Raw genomic sequence first — 17,584 nt, forward strand, 5'->3', positions numbered from 1 at the left:
GGATTTTATGCAGTTTGTGCCTAATTCTGGCGCTAATGTCATGCACAGTTTACAGTCTTTTCCCCACCCCGCAAYGATCCTTACAGATTAGCCAACTGAGTCTCCATTATTTGAAAAACTGTAACAACAGYGAGTTGCATGACATGTTCACCAGGAACAGGGATTCTACAAATCCTATGCAGAGATCTGACCACCTCTGCTCCCAGGTATCTCCTGTGCAGAGAAAAAATACCTTCCTAAATTTCCTCCTCTGCAYGCTAGTTCTTTAAGCCTGCACCCATGTTTTATTGCCTGCACCTTGATGTTTTGTGTATCTTTATCCTGGCTCTTCATGGGTTGTGGACTTYCGCTGCAAATTGTACCTTAGACACAGAGCGGCTCCTACCAGGCCCTCACCAGCCTCGCCAGTTCACCRCAGCAGCAGCTGTAGGAAGAGACAAGTATCAGGGTAGTTTCTGGGGTTCCCGACGGTATCAAATTCTCTCTCTCGTTCTCTTTGCACATCTGACTGGATGAAGYTATCCAGTCACTTCTTTCCAGCAGTGCCCTGGAAAAGCAGCTGACGCAGGAGCCACTGCCCCGCTGACAGGGCAACAGCCTGAAAAGAGACCCGCGGAACAGACCTGAGCCTGTGGGCAGCCCCTGCTCCCGCACAGCTTTGCATTTATTCCTCATGGACAGAGCCTTCTCACATGGCCTCCGGCTTTACCTTGTTTCAGGGCACGGGGTGAAGTGCCCTGAATCTTTAATGGAGCACTCCGCTGGATAATGGGGGAATCTCCACCGGAGAGCGTGGGGGAGCAGAAGCCACGTTGGCCGCCGTTCGCATCCCTATTTCCAGCACTGGCCGTTCTCCGGCACCCGCACTAATCCCGAACCGYGTGTGTCCACCCCCTCCCAGAGCCACTGTCTACCCCTGTCCCCGTCCCCATCCTCTCTCTATTGCCATCTCCAGCCCTATCCGTGCCCCTGCCCCGGCCGGTCCCCCCTTCAGCCCCGCCTTCCAGCGCCATCCCGATCCAACCATAGAGTTGGAACCTCCGAGGGGGAGCGAGGGGAGGCGGAACCATCGAGCTGGGGCTGCCGCTTCCGGCGCGCGTCTGTCGCTTCCGGCGCGCGTCTGTCGCTTCCGGCGCGCGGGTCGGCGCCGCCACAGGGTCCCGGTGCAAGATGGCGGCTGAGCGGGGCTGAGCGCGGCCGCTGCAGCGGGCGGGAGCCGGGCCCGGCCGGGCGGAGGGGTGAGAGGGAAGCGGCGGTGCTGCGCTGCGAGGAGAAGAGGAGCGAGGAGAAGGCGGCAGTTCGCGCTACCTCATTTTTTTTCTCCTTCCATTGGGCGGGAGTAAGAGCGGGGGCATTCTGCCCCGTTTGCCTGCGGCCAAAGGAATAATTAATTTAGTGCTTGATTTATTATATTTTTTTTCACCTTCGGCCGTAACTTGATGCGTTGAAACTCTTTCGTTTGGGTCTTAAGGTTTGAAATCGAGGTTTCAGAAGTTTGTTCTCTTTCCATTTACCCTTTAAATATTAGAAATGTGGGAAATACAGGGTGTAAGTGTAACTGCTATCGCTGTTTAGTGAGCTTCCCACCTAAAGAAGTGATAGTGTCTTGTAAAAAAAAAAATCCTAGTGTTTTGGCAGGGAAGTAGTTTTGGAGGTGTAGGGAGAGCAGARACATCCTTGGCTGTAGTTTGGACACTTACGTTGTCATCTGTAAGCTGAAGAAATGCCTAAAGACAGGAAACATTTTTTYGTGAATAATGCTGCATTTGATGATGGATACAGGGGGTGCTGGGAATAGACATCAGGGGCACTCAGAAGTCTGAGGAAGGGAGGAAATTTGTGGGGAAACATTTGAAACAGAGAAAGTTGAAAACTGAAGAGCACTTAGGAGAATGAATAAGAAGCTAAACTCTGATATGGTCTTAAAAAATAGAATATATGTTTTTACCTGCCCTGCAYCCGTCTGTAGTGTAAGCACAAAGCTTCTTGGTTTGAGTCTTAGTGTGAATATTAACAAACTCGTCAATTAGTTTAAAACTGTAGCTTACTAAAGAAGTAGTAAGTAGATACTTAGTTAAATAGTAGTACTTTGTTAGAGTAGGGCAATTTTGGTATGAGTGCCTGAGCTTATAGTCAGGTTTGAGGACCTTACAAGCATTTGAGCTCTTTGAGGGAGTAAAGTGCTGATTCAAAGAAGAGAAATAATTATACTCAAGCTGCCAGTGCATAGTAAACCATGTCATCTTTTCCAGGTCCCTCCTTCTTTTTAAAGTTTTTTTTGAGKCAGAAGAAAAAAGGTCAAAATGGGGCGGAGATCTACATCATCCACCAAGAGTGGGAAGTTTATGAATCCCACGGATCAGGCCCGTAAGTATCCATAAAAGCWGAGCAGGTGGGAATGGGGATTGCCTAGAAAAGCAGACAAAACACTTTCTCTGAGGATAGAATCCTCCCTTGTGGATCAGAACTGAGTTTCTCTAACTTGAAAAATGYTATTGCTGTTTTGTCTGGGAAGCATTCTTGCTTTCATACTCTTGCATCTCTTGAGTATTTACTTCTTGGTTTTCCACTGGTTATCAGTGTTTGAAGGCCTTTGCACTTAGCTGTTGGCTAAACTGCAGACTGCTTCATTTGAAGCAGAACGGAATTTGAAGAACATTCCATTTTTGCAGATGCTCTGGTTAGATAGAGGAGTTGTCTTACTGTGTTTTTCTACTTTTGTTAACATGCCAGATGTTATCAATACTAAGTGAATAAAGAAAATCCAGACTCCCGCAGTGGATGTGCTTTATTTCAGAAGCATTTTCAAAGCCTATATATTTTCAAAGTGTGTTGTCTGTTGACTATTTCAGCTTGTGTGCAGCAGTCTTTTAATGATTGCACCTATCACTATGACTTCTGTTGCATATTATTCTTTTTCTTTATGGAGAAAGCCTTGCTTCTGGAGACATGAAGACTGCAGTATCTCTCTTTTTTTTTCTTTGTAAAAGATAATAAATGGAAATACATATTATCATAATATCTTTCACTAGGAAGCCGAGTTACATTAAGTCTTTGTGAAATTACTGAGCTTTTGAAAAACAGTCCTAGGCTTGATGAAGGAGAAGCTCTCAATTAATTTAATGCTGTCTTTCAAGTTGTTATTTTTTTCCTCTCTAGGGAAGGAAGCACGGAAAAGGGAGCTAAAGAAGGTAAATAAAGAGATTGGGGAACTTTTAGTTGGCATTTCCTATACTGTGTATCATGTCTCTGATTGTAAAGGACTGTGAATAGACTGTGGATATATTGGTTGATATCCTAAGACTAACTTTGGAAATACTGTCCAAACAAATGGTTTAGAATACCATAGWAGTCTTGTTTTGAGTAAACATGTCRCTAGMTGTTTTTTAACTTGTAATTATTTTTGAATCATTGTTGTAAATACTTAGGAATGAAAAAAACCCAAAGCAACAAAGAAGCAAGCAACAAACCAAATAAATAAAAACCCCAAGCCAAACAAATAAACCACTCAATACTCACTTCTTAGTGTGTTTTACTGTATTTTGTCATTTTGATTTTRTGTGTTTTAGTTGGAGTGAAAGAATGATTAGTAGCATTTGCAATTGCTAAGATAGTGGAATTAAAATGACTAGAAGTTTTAACTACATTTGTCRCTGCTTTGTGCCAAGGTGAATATTTTCAGGGCATTCTGAGGTGTATTTTTTTCTTCAGACAACATACTGAGAGGAGGGTAACAGACGTTCTGTGTGTTTGTTCTGTGACATTTTTCTGATCTGTTTGATCTTAGAACAAAAAGCAACGAATGATGGTACGAGCAGCTGTACTGAAGATGAAAGATCCAAAGCAGATTATCCGGGACATGGAAAAATTGGATGAGATGGGTGAGTGGGAGGTACCAGTTGTTGGACTTAGGCAGTTGTTTATGTATATGGACAGCATGGTTTTAAGGGCCCACTGGGGAGACTGACATTAAGTAATCTTTTAGGGGAGATTCTGTGAATAACTGGGGATTGATTATGATTTGAGATGATGTGGTGCTATCAAAGAGGACTTTTTTTCTCAGAAGAGGGCTGATAAAAAGAATGGGTAGGGTATGTGTGATACTAATGCAAAGTTCAAGCAGGGGATTGTCATAAGGCTGAAGACTTTCCTGACAACAGGGGTTGGGGCTTGCTTGCTTTGAAGTAGTTCAGTAGAGTAATTTGCAAAATTTTTTGGTAATTTTTTTGCTTTCTTGGATCAGAGTTTAACCCAGTACAACAGCCACAACTTAATGAAAAAGTGCTGAAGGATAAACGCAAAAAGCTCCGTGAGACTTTTGAACGTATCTTGCGGCTCTACGAGAAGGAGAATCCTGACATCTATAAAGAACTGCGCAAGTTGGAAGTGGAGTACGAGCAGAAGAGAGCACAACTCAGCCAGTATTTTGATGCTGTCAAGGTAATGCTTACTATATTTCAGTCTTGTAGCTGTGGTGATGTATTCTCTTTGCTCATTAGGTGTGACAGTTACAAAGGGAGCTTTATATGAGTTCAGCATCATGTGGCCCCTATGAAATATTAATTTGCAYAGTACCTCCAGTTAAAACATTTCAGCAAGGACAGTGTGGTGGTTGTCAGGTCACTGTTTGTCTCTGATATACTGGTCACATTCAAGATGAGAGGAGGAAAGGGAATTTTRTGTTGCAAATCAACAATATCAGCCTTTTGTTTTCTGTATTAAAGAGAGCAAGCCTGTGAGTGTGCATTTGGTGTTCCTGTGAACTTCTGCTAAATCTGTTGCTGGAAATAATGAGAATCCCTTGGCATTCCTTTAAAGATGTTTCTCTAACACTCTTTCCTACCATATTGGAGAACACAGTGTTGTGCAAGTGCAAGGATTTGTAAGACTTTTTTTCCTTTGGAACATGCAGTAKTCTGTGGCTTGAATACTTTAAAGCCACATCCATACTTGTCTGCAGCTCTTTWTTTTGTAGACTGATGGTCTAAAGGAAGATAGAAACTTGACTGAGTTTTGACTGAAATACTAAAGCTTTTAATGGATGCATTGCAAGTGCTTTGGTTTGCATAAAAAGCTTTTACTGTTGTTGCTTTCCCAAATTTCTTTTATTGACTGCTGCAAGATAGCTCTAAGAACAGATGCATTTGATAAGTGGTGGCAAATCCCACAGGTTCTGTACTTTAAAAAGTAAGGAGTTTGTGCAGTAGCTTCTGTGGAAATAACCCATTCTCTTTTTTTTTTTTTTTCCCATCCCTTGCAGAATGCTCAGCATGTTGAAGTGGAAAGTATCCCCTTACCAGATATGCCTCATGCTCCCTCCAACATCCTCATACAGGACATTCCCCTTCCAGGGGCTCAGCCACCTTCTATCCTCAAGAAGACATCAGCCTATGGGTAAGTGGAAAAAGAAGCTTACCCAGRAAGTAAAAAGGAAACACTCCTATTACTGGGGAGGAGCTAGGGGTAGAAACAGGGATAATACTGACTCGTAGAAGTCAGGAATTCTGTGCAAGTGAATTCTACTTTCTTTTAACCAAAGTCCTTTTTAATCTTTCACCACTATTACAGCTTTTTGTTTAAATTCCTTTGAGTAATAAATTATACCTTCTGGTTTTTGTCTTTTTCATACCAGTAAAACTTAGAGTCCTGTTTCTTTAAACATAAATGCCGCTTAAATTGCCATATGTGTGTTCTTTTGTCCTGCTGGCATATTCAGTATATATGAATAGTTCTTATAAAGTCCTGGTTTGCTTGTTTATTTTTTTTTCATTCTAGCTCTAGTATTTTTCTATTTCTGAATTGCCATCTGTTTTCACTAACTCTGTGATTGTTCCATTCTTCTGTGGTAGGATTCAGTAGCTGATTTTTTTCAGTATTGTGTTCACTGCTTTCTGAGAAGCTTTTGTCTGATCTTCAACAGTSATGTCTTTGTATGTAGTTGTAAACTCCTTGTGTCAGATTTACACTTTTAAATGTTCATGTTTCTTTTTAGAGGTCTACTGCACGAGCAGTGATGAGAGAAGGCTAAATAATTCTACCAAAGGCATGCTTGCTTTAATTTGTATTCTTTTTCTTCCTTCCTTTTCTTCCTTCCTTTTCTTCTTGTGTTCCTTTCTTTCTGTTTCTCATTTTCTTCCTTATTTCCAGACCACCAGTTCGGTCCATTTCTGTACTTCCTCCTCCTGGGCTTGGTATTCCGCGTTTACCTCCAGGCAGGAAGCCCCCTGGGCCTCCACCAGGGCCACCTCCACCTCAAGTCCTACAGATGTATGGCCGTAAAGTGGGTTTCGCCTTGGACATGGCTCCTCGAAGGCGAGAAGAAGAGATTTCTTACAGTTCTGAAGCAGGTAAGGACTTTGCTATTTCTCCCCGGGATTTTCYTTGACCTCTTTTTGCTATGGATAATACTGCTGTGAATACAATATGCCCTGKACAAAATGTTCTCTGAGTAATATGGATGTTCGTACTACTTGAAGGACTATTACTAAGTGATTGCACCTCTGAGGTAATTCTGGTATATTCATAATGTCTGCAGTTTTGTTACCAGCTATATTTTAAAATGTTGAAACATAATTACATATCTCAGTTACTTTGTCTYTGTTAGGTTGCACAGATTGAAAATTTTTGGATGACCCTTTAACAGTGCTGAAACATGGTGCATATTATCCCTTTAAAAAACCCAATCACTCTCAGAGAAATCTATTTAAAAAATCTATTTAAAATCTATTTAAAAAACCCATCAAATAAATAAAACCCTCAAACCAAAACCACAACAATAAAACCCACAACCAACCCTGGTTGTGCATTTGCTAGGAGAACATAGGTCCTCTTTTTCATACACTTGCTGTATCGTACCCTAGAAACTTTTGTGACTGGATGGCTTAGCTTTGTTTCATGTCAGAAGGCATCAAAGTATTTCAGTATTTCAGTGGTGGGCAATTGCCAAATAGAAATTAATGAATGAGATGCAGCACCTGTTGCCTTATATTTGTTTGCTGTGCARATTAACTGGTAGGTTAGTAGGAAATCTTACAGATTTTCCAAATTATTCTTTAATAATATGTGCTAAACAGTAAGGGGATGACAGTTTGCCCRTTCTGTTGCTAAGGGAAATGTTGTGACTATAAACATAAAAAATACTGTTTCACACCAGTGTATATTTGGAGTTCATGCATTTCCTGATACTTTGCTTTCTTCAGGCCAGCGGGGCCATGATGATGACATGTCCAGCACTAGTGAAGATGAAGGTTATCCTGAGGATATGGATCAAGATAAGCATGATGAGAGCAGTGATGACAGTGACAGCGATAGGTCAGATGCRGACAGTGAAGGCGAGGACTTCCTGCATAGGGACAATGACAAGGAGAGGGAAGGTGGTGAAGAAAAGAAACCAGGTATGAAGGGGCAATTAGAGATTGGAGGTTGGTTTTTCAAGAAAAACACTACTTGATAGAGTTTATCCRTTCTCCAGATTGTGGGAGTGTGTGTAATTTATTTAGTCATCTAACTCTGTTCTAACTCACCTAAATTCCAGCTAAAGGATTTTTATTAATAAATGGGTTTGAAGGAGACAATCTAGAAGTGAAGCAACTTTCAGATGGACTTGTTTTCTGAAAAGTTGGGTTAGCTTATAGCTCACAACCCATTTTTTACCCGAATCATTTAATTGGTAGGGTGCCCTACAAAATTAAGCCTTAGTGTAAAATATGCTCACTTGCTTGGGGGAGACCAATTGGTAGAGAATACTAGGTGAACAAAATTTCAAACAATCAGTAACGCCAATGTTAACTCTTATCTGAGGAGCACTGTTAGGTTAGAGTGATATGTTATCTATACCGCATATAGATGTAACTCTGATTTTTCCTCCTTTCTTCGTCTCACCCTTGTCTACACTCTGCTTTCCCCAGGTCACAGTGTCCGTTTTGCAGACATGCCTGGGAAGTCACGAAAAAAGAAAAAGAACATGAAAGAGCTGACTCCACTCCAGGCCATGATGTTAAGAATGGCAGGTGAGTGGGGTAGATAGTTTGTGGGGATATACCATTGTGATTCTAGTTAAGGTTTTTCAGGTAAGCTTACTTTGCACAGGTTTTATTTTATAAATTACTGTTGTAATGTAGGATTTACTGAGAGTATCAGCTGTGATTAGGTATTTGAGTTATGGTTTGGGTTTGTTTTTTTTTTTTTTTTGTTTGTTTATTTTCTTTTGGCTTTTTTGTTTGTTTGGGTTTTTTAAAATTATTTTTGGCTAAGTAGTGTGTGTGTTTTGCATAGCAGAGTTGAAGTTGAGTAGCAATTTACTGGTTTTTTTTTCTTGTAAACCTTTTCTTGCTTAACTTTTAAACAGTTGTTCAAATGAAATACAAATCCGTTGTGGAAAGAAAAAGGGTAGCATTRTCTGTGTGCTCAGCATGTAACCTGTAAGGGTTTGTACTCCCTAAAAATGTTCTAGTGAGATTTGCTAACCAGTAGAATGAARATTATTTTTTGTTTGTTTTAGAAAGAAACTCCAGTATCTTTCAAAGGTGGAGGAGTTTCTTGGACACAGGGATTGTGTTTGTTTTGATATTGTGTTCCCAGCCCCCTGTTGGCCCACCTCCACACMAACTCCCATAAGGCATAGACCAAGTAGCTGCAGTTTGGGTTGGTAGCAGAAGTTTCAGATCCCAGAGGAACATAGAGCTCTTGTAGTCAAAGCTCTATTTAGAACAGCAATGATTTTTCTATTACTATTTTTATTTGTTTTCATTTTATGTATAATGGTGAAAAGTGGTCAGATTTTTTCCCTTTGAAGTAAGGTTTATCTTTTATTTTTCTTCTTTTTATTTTATTCTGTGTGCTCAGTTTCCTTTGATGTTCACAAAGATGTTATGCATAGACAGATTTCTTAAGTGTATCTCCATATCCAGGTCAGGAAATTCCAGAAGAAGGGAGAGAAGTGGAGGAATATTCAGAAGAAGAAGAAGAGGAAGAAGAAGACTCAGAGTCCGAAGAGACATCGCAGCAACAGCAGCAGCAACAACTCAGTGAGGAAGCTCTTGCAGAGACCGGGTCATCTACTGCAACTTCTCAGACACAGCAGCAGCAACAGACTGCGCAGCCTGTTCCTCCAACTCAGMTACAGGCGCCTCCCATGCCTGGGCCTCCTCCACTGGGACCTCCTCCAGCCCCTCCACTGAGGCCCCCAGGCCCACCCACTGGCCTTCCCCCTGGCCCTCCACCAGGTCAGTATTYGGTTTACTCTGCTTCAAAGTATTCAGGCTCTCAGTACTACAGGCAGTGGTATCATTTTGGGAGTTTCAAAGCTGCAGAATGTGTTGCACATGGAATATATATACCCAGTTACTGACACCTGTCTGTCAGCTGTCTACATCGTTGTTGCTCTACCTTGCTTTTGAGACATCARGCTCCTGTAGCTGTAACCTTCCTGATGGGGATTTGTTAGAGAGCCTTTGTTAGAGCCAACACTAGCAGTAGCTGAGCCAGTGTATGAAGCAGAGTAAAAGAGCAGAAGAAYGATCAAATGCCGCAGAGAAGTTTTTTAGCTGTTTAAATTCTGACAAACTCAGCTCAGAAGCTGTTACCAGTTACTACTTCATTACATGGGGAGGAATCCTCTTTCCATGATACTTCACTATTACGATGAAGCTTTGACTGCTGCCTCTTCTTGAGATTTTTAGAAATTCTAGCAGCTAGCTAATACAGCTTTCATTCATATGTTGAAGATCTTTATAATTAGCTGATGAGATAGTTGCTGGGATATATTTTTAACTGAATTAAATTTCACTTTTGTTGCATGAATGCTTTCAGGAGCTCCTCCATTCCTGAGACCTCCTGGGTTACCAGGGTTGCGTGGGCCTTTGCCTCGACTGCTGCCACCAGGCCCTCCCCCTGGGCGACCACCTGGTCCTCCCCCAGGCCCCCCACCAGGTCTGCCCCCAGGTCCTCCTCCACGTGGTCCACCTCCTCGTCTGCCCCCTCCTGCCCCACCAGGTAAGGGGTTCTGTTCCTTTTTGCAGTTTTTGCTGTGGTGTTCAAGCCAGTGAAGTATAATTGGTTGCCAGTTTGCCTTTGTTCCTGTCTGTGTGGCTGCATTATGCTGTGCACTATTACATTAATCTGTGCAATAACAAGTAAGTGCTGCACCTAGTTTGGTAGCAAGAAATCTGCCCTCAAAAAGGGAGTTTCAGAGTTTAAACTTCTGGTCTGCTGGACTCTTTCTGAATAGCCTCTGGATTGTATAGTAGAGCTCCACTAAATGACTGGGAGATCGGGGTATTTATTGTTTCTCCCTGGGTCAGACAATCTGAAATTCCAATGGGATGGACTGCCAAGAAGCTTTATTCTCAGGTTTTAACTTTAAAATTTGAAAGAGAGCAATATGCAAGCTCCTGGGGCTTTCAGAGTCTACAGAGGAGCATTTTCAACCCAGCACTTAGTGCAGGGTTGAAAACTTTTTTAAAGTCAGTGCTACTGTATCTTGTTTAGTTTTGGGTTTTGTTCTTGGCGTTCTGAGCCTGTGCACTTTTTTGATAAAAAACGTTTTRGAATTTTCAGATGTGGAAACAGCTCATGCTTTGTTTTCTTACAGGTATCCCTCCTCCTCGCCCAGGCATGTTGCGGCCACCTCTGGTGCCTCCGTTAGGACCTGCCCCACCTGGGCTCTTTCCACCAGCTCCCATTCCAAATCCTGGGGTGCTGAGCGCCCCGCCCAGCTTGATTCAGCGGCCCAAGGCGGATGACACCAGCGCGGCCACCATYGAGAAGAAAGCTACGGCCACCATCAGTGCCAAGCCGCAGATCACCAACCCCAAGGCAGAGATCACACGCTTTGTGCCCACTGCCTTGCGAGTGCGCCGTGAGAATAAAGGGGCTTCCGCTGCTTCCCAGAGAAAACAGGATGATGAGCCTGCCCTCCCGTTAACCAAAGCTGCCCCCAAGGCTGGATCATCTGCYCCTATCTCTGTACAAACAAAGGATGATGTCTATGAAGCCTTCATGAAAGAAATGGAAGGTCTCCTGTGACCTGTTGTAGTCCTAGTCAGCTTTCCTGCCCCTCTGAACACAGATCAGATCACTGTGGAGGGAGAAGAAGGAAAAGTCCTCCTGCAAGCAATGAAAGGGCTCACATGACTGGAAATAGTTCCCTACCCACAGGTTAACTTRCCAGTGTGCTGTGAATGGAGACCGCTGCAGTTGAGGTGTGCCTGGGGACCTCCTTTCAGAGCCACCATGTCCACTTGGTGAAAGGAAATTGCAGTAACGAAGGCGATGCTGCTCCCCTCAAGTCCTCCCCCTTCCTTGGAGGGAGATAATGATGCCCTGGGGATGGGGGTGTTGGAGAGGGAGGATGACTATGCTCTGCCTGAATCCGTACACACCCYGAGTGCTCTGGTGAGGGTAGTGGAACAGGTTTTTATGGAGCCTGAAAAGTGTTAGCAGCATTTCATACACAAATGGTTGTCCAGTTTTTATTTTCTGTACTGKTTTTTTTTCTGTAAATATTTTATAATCATGTTTTTTAGTTGCAGTGAGGTTGATCAATCATCTTTCTTCCAGGGTAGTCAGGGAGGTAATCTGTTGTGTATACTGTACACTGGAATTTTACACCCTATTCCCTTTATGGTCATCTTGATGGGTTTTAGTTGGCTGGGAAAACTTCATTTTGTCTTGTGAAAGACAATAAATGTTCAGCGTATCAAAATACTGTTTTCCTTGTGATCTGTGTTCCTAATCATCCCTTTCAACATTTATTGGTAGCTAGTAGAAACTTAAGTCCTGAAATACTATTAATAATTACAAAACAATTTATTCTATATATTCTTATTGGAAGCTYTGTTTCATATCAAGCCTCAGAGAACCACTGGGTGCATCATGGACAGGATACCTTAAGTAAAARTTGGTCAACAATTTTAATGTTAAAAGATTAGCTGACAGCTAATTTTACTTGTGGCTAATAATCGATATTAAGTTACCAGACAAGCAGATGCCTCAAACAATATATTTAATTGGCTGTAAGTTTCAGGCTTAGGTAAATATACCATGTTTTGAGGTTAAATCTGCTTCAAGGAGACAAAATTATTAGCTTGCCAGACTTACACTTGAAAACTTYGTGTTTTCACAAATTCTGGATACAATCAAAAAGGTTTGCATAGCAGTCCCCTTCCTGGTTCAGCACTTGGTTGCAGCTGTGTCAGTAGTATCCTAAATATATTTTTCATTGTACTTTTGAAGCATTTATATTTTAGATAAGTCTGAAACTTAGAACTTTCTGCACACATTCCACTGTAATTTTACGATACACCTATCATTGGATCTGGGGTGCATTAAAAGGAGTAACCATGATTTAGAGTACAAAAGCACTAAGAAATGAAGACAGAAACAGGCAAAAAGTTACAAATAAATGGAATTTATGGAAATAAGAAAGCAGAGGTGTAGAATGAAGGAAGAGCCTGTTGTACAATACTGGTGTAGCAGAAGGATGTGGCTATGTCCAGGGGCAGGGTCCTTCATCGCTTTTTGCAGGATAGTGTCTGTCCTTGCCCTWAGTGTGTGGAGTACAGAGAGAAATATGCTAGGAAAAGAAGAGAAACAATGGGTAATCATCAAATCAACAGAAATCTCTTTGTAATGCAGGGCCAGATCATAGCAGAGGAACATCTTGAATCTTTCAGAAATCACTTCAGCCTACTGGTGCAGTGAGCTATTCTTGAGTTTGAACGTGGCAGGCTGATTTATAATGCTCTGCAGAATAGTCTTGTACTTCTTCTCTCCTGGCTGATTTTGGTAGCTAAGCACGGACACAGAGTCTAATATAGAAAGGAGATACTGTGTATTCTGTGTGGGGTGCAGAAATTGAGCACACGGAGGAGTAAAAGTTGCATCTTTTATAGAGTAAAATTTACATGAACCCTTCCACCTAATGCATATTCTCCACCTACCTAATATATATTTTGTGATGTAGCTTTACACAATTCTTGAAACATAAAGTTCTTTTTTATTAAGCAACTTCTGTTTTAGAAGTTGTCTGACAACATCAGTCACGTTTACAAAAGATGAGAAGATTCAGCTGGGAGACAGATCATTCAGCTTGAAGGCACTAATATGAGATTGACTACAGCAATAGTGGAGTAATTTGTCTCTAGAATAAGAGAAACCTCGGATATTACGTGTTCATRCCTAGTTTCTACACGTATCAGTAGCGCTGGGTTGTAAATGTTCCTACTAAAAGTAAAGTCTCTTTTTTATCGTAACAATAACGCATTTTTTAAGTAGCCCTGTAGCAGGATTTCTGAGGTTAGAAATACAGGATGATTTCTAAAGCGAGAGCGGTGGCATCAGCATAGATTCCCCCCGTTCGTCTCTGCTCTCCTCGGGCGGGCCGTGCCGGGGCGGGCGCGGGGCTGAGCCGGGGCTGGGGCCGGGGCGCGCGGCCCGGGACGGCAGCGGGGGCGGCTCGGCTGCTCCCATTGGTCGGATTTGGATCCGCGGCGCCATTGGTCGGAGCGAGCCAGTGTGCGCTGCAGCCAATCAGAGAGCGGGAGGGGCGCGTGCAGGAGCTATAAAATCGGCCGCGCGTGCGGCGCGGAGACACGTGACTACGTCAGTTTGGGCGGCGGCGGTTCTGTGTCGGCAGAGATGTCCGGGCGCGGGAAGCAGGGCGGGAAGGCGCGCGCCAAGGCCAAGTCGCGCTCGTCGCGGGCCGGGCTGCAGTTCCCCGTGGGCCGCGTGCACCGCCTGCTGCGCAAGGGCAACTACGCGGAGCGCGTGGGCGCCGGCGCGCCGGTGTACCTGGCGGCCGTTCTGGAGTACCTGACGGCCGAGATCCTGGAGCTGGCGGGCAACGCGGCCCGCGACAACAAGAAGACGCGCATCATCCCCCGCCACCTGCAGCTGGCCATCCGCAACGACGAGGAGCTCAACAAGCTGCTGGGCAAGGTGACGATCGCGCAGGGCGGCGTGCTGCCCAACATCCAGGCCGTGCTGCTGCCCAAGAAGACCGACAGCCACAAGGCTAAAAGCAAGTGAAACAAGTCCCAGGAGTGTTTCTRCCTTAGAAGTAACCCAAAGGCTCTTCTCAGAGCCACCCACTTTCTCATAAAAGAGCTGTACATCATACCAAAACAAAACTTGGAAAACGCCTAAGCTGTGTCCGTGRAACTCCAAAACAAACTAAAAACAACAAAAACACTCCAAAACCTTTGTATTTTTGCTCTCAGAAAAAAACCACACCAACCCAAACCCCTTATATCTCAGCTTTTGAAAATAAGATTAAATTATAAGAAATCCCATTATATTTTAGCACATTATTGCTGGCAAATGCATACTAAAAGAGATTTATATAATGCRATCACTTTGTATAAAAATTAATCACTGAACTGGTGGGGGTGAGAAAGATGCAGGGTTTGTTAACACTAGGAAAGAACCCACAGCCACATGCCTCTCATTTTAGCTTGGCCCTGTGTGAAGTTCAAGTAATTCATCTATGTCTTTTAAAACAGTCCTGCCCCCTCTAAATTTTTATAACTACAGACTTTGTTGTTGCGTTTTGTTTTTTTTTTTTTTGTTGCTAGTTTTTTTGTGTGTTTTGGGATTTTTTTTTAATAATAGGCATTCTGTATTACTAGTTTTTAAACATTAAAAAAAAAAATCTAAGACCTGCCGAGCCCATTTTCTGCCTCAAATCTGAAGGAGTTTGAGAATAATTGTTCATCACAGCAGACAGGCAAACTGAAGTAGAAAACGCTTGCCAGTGCCAATTTTGATTCTACCTTATACATAGTGCTAAATAGGAACCATAACTACGTTGGAATAGAAACAGAAAGTCTGCTATTATTGGTCAATAAAACATATTTTAATAATTATCCATTCAAAAACATATAAATTACTTGAATCATAACATTTTCCAGAATTTTAGTATCACCAACGGTTACAATAGCAAGAGGTGAAAAGGASTTCACAGGCTTTTGTCAAAACAAGAGGTTCTAGGCATTAATAAACACATCAGAAAATACTACTTATAATTCTTTGTACTCTGAAAAACAATGTGCTTTTATTTTTAATTGAAGCTCTGTCATGGAAAAGTGCTTCTGAAGACTGTCACCCTTCCTGCTAGCAGCCAGTTGTCTCAGTACAGCAGATACATCAAGATATGCCATTTTTAATATCGCTTCTTAATGTAGGGATCAGTCACTGGAGAGTAAGAAAATGGAATATTTAGGAATCTGCTGTGAAAGAGGAATCTGAACTGATTACTTGAGCAAGTTTTATTGTGTAGAAGTGGTAAAATCAGATGCAGCAGTGTCTCCTTAGACAATGATGACTCAGATTTTTGCCAGTCCAGCTGTATCAAAATGAAAGCACTGATATATTATCAAGCAATAGGACACTGATTAGAATTATTAATAAAAATTGGCTGTGTTAAGTTTTTATGTCACCTAATTTACTAAGAAAGTGAGTATTTCTGTAGCAGAGGACAAGGGAACCATGTCTGTATTGTGTACACTGAGCAACATAGCACAAACTSCTATGCTGTAAAAAGTCACCTCCTTTTRGGGCACAAAAAGCCCTTCTTAGGGCTTTAATGTGCTTCTTGCCTTGCTGCATAATGCACTAGTTTAATTTATCTTAATTTTTTTTAAAGAGGTAAAGGATTTTGGACAAAGGAGCTAATTTCTAATCCATATTCAGTGCTCAAGATGAGCCTGTGTTACTTCCTCCTCTTTGAAATCAATTTGTGACTAAAATATAGATCCAAATCCCTGAATTTCACTTCAGATTAAGAGAAGACCCTTTAAAGAATATTAATTAATTACTTTGGAAATTTAATTCCCCACGTCGCGGATTTTATTTAGAAGGAAAAACAAAAGTTTCTGTCTCCCGAGGTCTGTTCAGGTCCAGGACTCAAGGTTTATCGCCTCTTTTTAAGCTCACCCGTTGCCTCTTCGAAAGGAAACTCGGCCGAGGGGAACAAGAGTCTTTCTTTGCCACGCCGCTGCGAACTGGGGGGGGGTCGGTGGCAGAAATTCAGATAAAAACAGCCGTTTTTGGCTCCTAAGAAACACAACATGAGCGGGGAGAAGGGACCTTTCTGCCGTGCAGCGGGGCGGGCTCTGCAATGCACCAATCACCGCGCGACTCCGCTCTATAAATATGAGGCCGCCGACTTGCTCCAGGCCCAGTGGTTCCTCTGGTTCGTTGAGTAGCGCTGACACAATGTCGGAGACTGCGCCTGTTGCCGCTCCCGCTGTCTCTGCTCCCGGCGCCAAGGCCGCCAAGAAGCCGAAGAAGGCGGCGAGCGCCTCCAAAGCCCGCARGCCCGCGGGGCCCAGCGTCACCGAGCTGATCACCAAGGCCGTGTCCGCCTCCAAGGAGCGCAAGGGGCTCTCCCTCGCCGCGCTCAAGAAGGCGCTGGCYGCCGGCGGCTACGATGTGGAGAAGAACAACAGCCGCATCAAGCTGGGGCTCAAGAGCCTCGTCAGCAAGGGCACCCTGGTACAGACCAAGGGCACCGGCGCCTCCGGATCTTTCAAACTGAACAAGAAACCGGGTGAGACTAAAGAGAAGGCAACGAAGAAAAAGCCGGCTGCCAAGCCCAAGAAGCCGGCAGCCAAGAAGCCCGCCAGTGCTGCTAAGAAGCCCAAGAAAGCAGCGGCGGTTAAGAAGAGCCCCAAGAAGGCYAAGAARCCGGCGGCTGCGGCGGCCAAAAAAGCTGCCAAGAGCCCCAAGAAAGCCGCAAAGGCAGGCCGGCCCAAGAAGGCAGCGAAGAGCCCGGCTAAGGCGAAGGCGGTGAAGCCCAAAGCAGCCAARCCYAAGGCAGCCAAACCCAAAGCAGCCAAGGCAAAGAAGGCGGCGCCCAAAAAGAAGTAAGACGATCGAGAGAAATTGAGTCTACTCTTAAATAAACCCAAAGGCTCTTTTAAGAGCCACCCACTTGTTCTCAAAAAGAGCTGAAACRCTACTATAATACATCAGGAAATACTAGGGATTTTAGTAGGAGTTGCCACGGCGTTAATAAAGTTCAGATTTTGGGTTTGTGTGTGTTCGGTAGAGCCTGAGCGGGACACCGGCGTTACCTTTAAGAGGAATTGTGTCCCTACGTGCAACTTGGGAGCGCTGCGATAACAGCTGCGCCTGCCCCGCCCCCTGTTCATTGACCAGCGCGGCCCAGGGCAAGAGGAGGCGGCGGTGGAAGCGGCCCCGCGGAGCAGGAGCGACCTTCGCTCCGGTGCCCGGGGGAGTTTAAAATTGCCGCGTTGGGCCGTGATTGGCCCCGCACCGCCCAGCCGGCCCCGCCACCGCCTTCCCGCCGAGCGCCGCCCTCCAGGGCAGTGACCCCCCCCCCGCAACCTCCGCGGTGCCATCSCCACTCCGGGAGCGAGTGCTGGGCGATCGGTGACGTGCGGCCCCGCACCGGCTCTCCCTCCCCTGTCTCACGGCCTTCGAGCCGGGTGTGGCTGGGGGAGGCGGGGAGGGGAATGGAGCCGGGATGGGGAAACGTGCGTGCCGTGCCACGGCCCTGCCCGGATACAGGTTCTGCGGAGCGCCGCTCACACGGCGGCGCGGCGGGGCACGTTCCGATTCT

The 17,584-nt window shown here is 44.2% G+C and overlaps 3 protein-coding genes across 5 annotated transcripts; all 3 read left to right on the plus strand.

Moving 5' to 3' along the window:
- Positions 1-1,139: 1,139 nt before the first annotated feature.
- On the plus strand, positions 1,140-11,719 carry WBP11 (WW domain binding protein 11). 3 transcript variants are annotated; one of them, XM_057386339.1, is made up of 12 exons: positions 1,140-1,238; positions 2,253-2,367; positions 3,160-3,191; positions 3,788-3,881; positions 4,244-4,440; positions 5,261-5,394; positions 6,148-6,347; positions 7,200-7,394; positions 7,908-8,009; positions 8,910-9,224; positions 9,811-9,993; positions 10,592-11,719. In XM_057386339.1, exons 2-12 carry the CDS (start codon positions 2,304-2,306, stop codon positions 11,023-11,025), a joined length of 1,950 nt encoding a protein of 649 aa, XP_057242322.1. In that variant the 5' UTR covers positions 1,140-1,238; positions 2,253-2,303; the 3' UTR covers positions 11,026-11,719. The 3 variants fall into 3 exon arrangements, with proteins under 3 accessions (XP_057242322.1, XP_057242328.1, XP_057242333.1); XM_057386345.1 differs by lacking the exon at positions 1,140-1,238 and adding an exon at positions 1,245-1,471; XM_057386350.1 differs by lacking the exon at positions 1,140-1,238 and adding an exon at positions 1,245-1,339.
- A 1,884-nt stretch (positions 11,720-13,603) lies between these two features.
- LOC130585783 (histone H2A) lies at positions 13,604-14,449 on the plus strand. The gene has a single exon (XM_057386413.1). It carries the CDS (start codon positions 13,639-13,641, stop codon positions 14,026-14,028), a length of 390 nt encoding a protein of 129 aa, XP_057242396.1. The 5' UTR covers positions 13,604-13,638; the 3' UTR covers positions 14,029-14,449.
- A 1,736-nt stretch (positions 14,450-16,185) lies between these two features.
- On the plus strand, positions 16,186-17,114 carry LOC130585742 (histone H1). Its single transcript, XM_057386362.1, has one exon. The coding sequence runs from the start codon at positions 16,216-16,218 to the stop codon at positions 16,867-16,869; it is 654 nt and encodes a 217-aa protein (XP_057242345.1). The 5' UTR covers positions 16,186-16,215; the 3' UTR covers positions 16,870-17,114.
- Positions 17,115-17,584: the final 470 nt, after the last annotated feature.

This window comes from Malurus melanocephalus, unplaced genomic scaffold (assembly GCF_030028575.1).
Source record: "Malurus melanocephalus ecotype Western Australia unplaced genomic scaffold, MMel_1.1 scaffold_16, whole genome shotgun sequence".
Classification (NCBI taxonomy): Eukaryota; Metazoa; Chordata; class Aves; order Passeriformes; family Maluridae; genus Malurus; species Malurus melanocephalus.

Bases quoted from the DNA above. Each gene is read 5' to 3' on its own strand.
- LOC130585783 (XM_057386413.1), top strand. From the start codon at position 13,639: ATGTCCGGGCGCGGGAAGCAGGGCGGGAAGGCGCGCGCCAAGGCCAAG.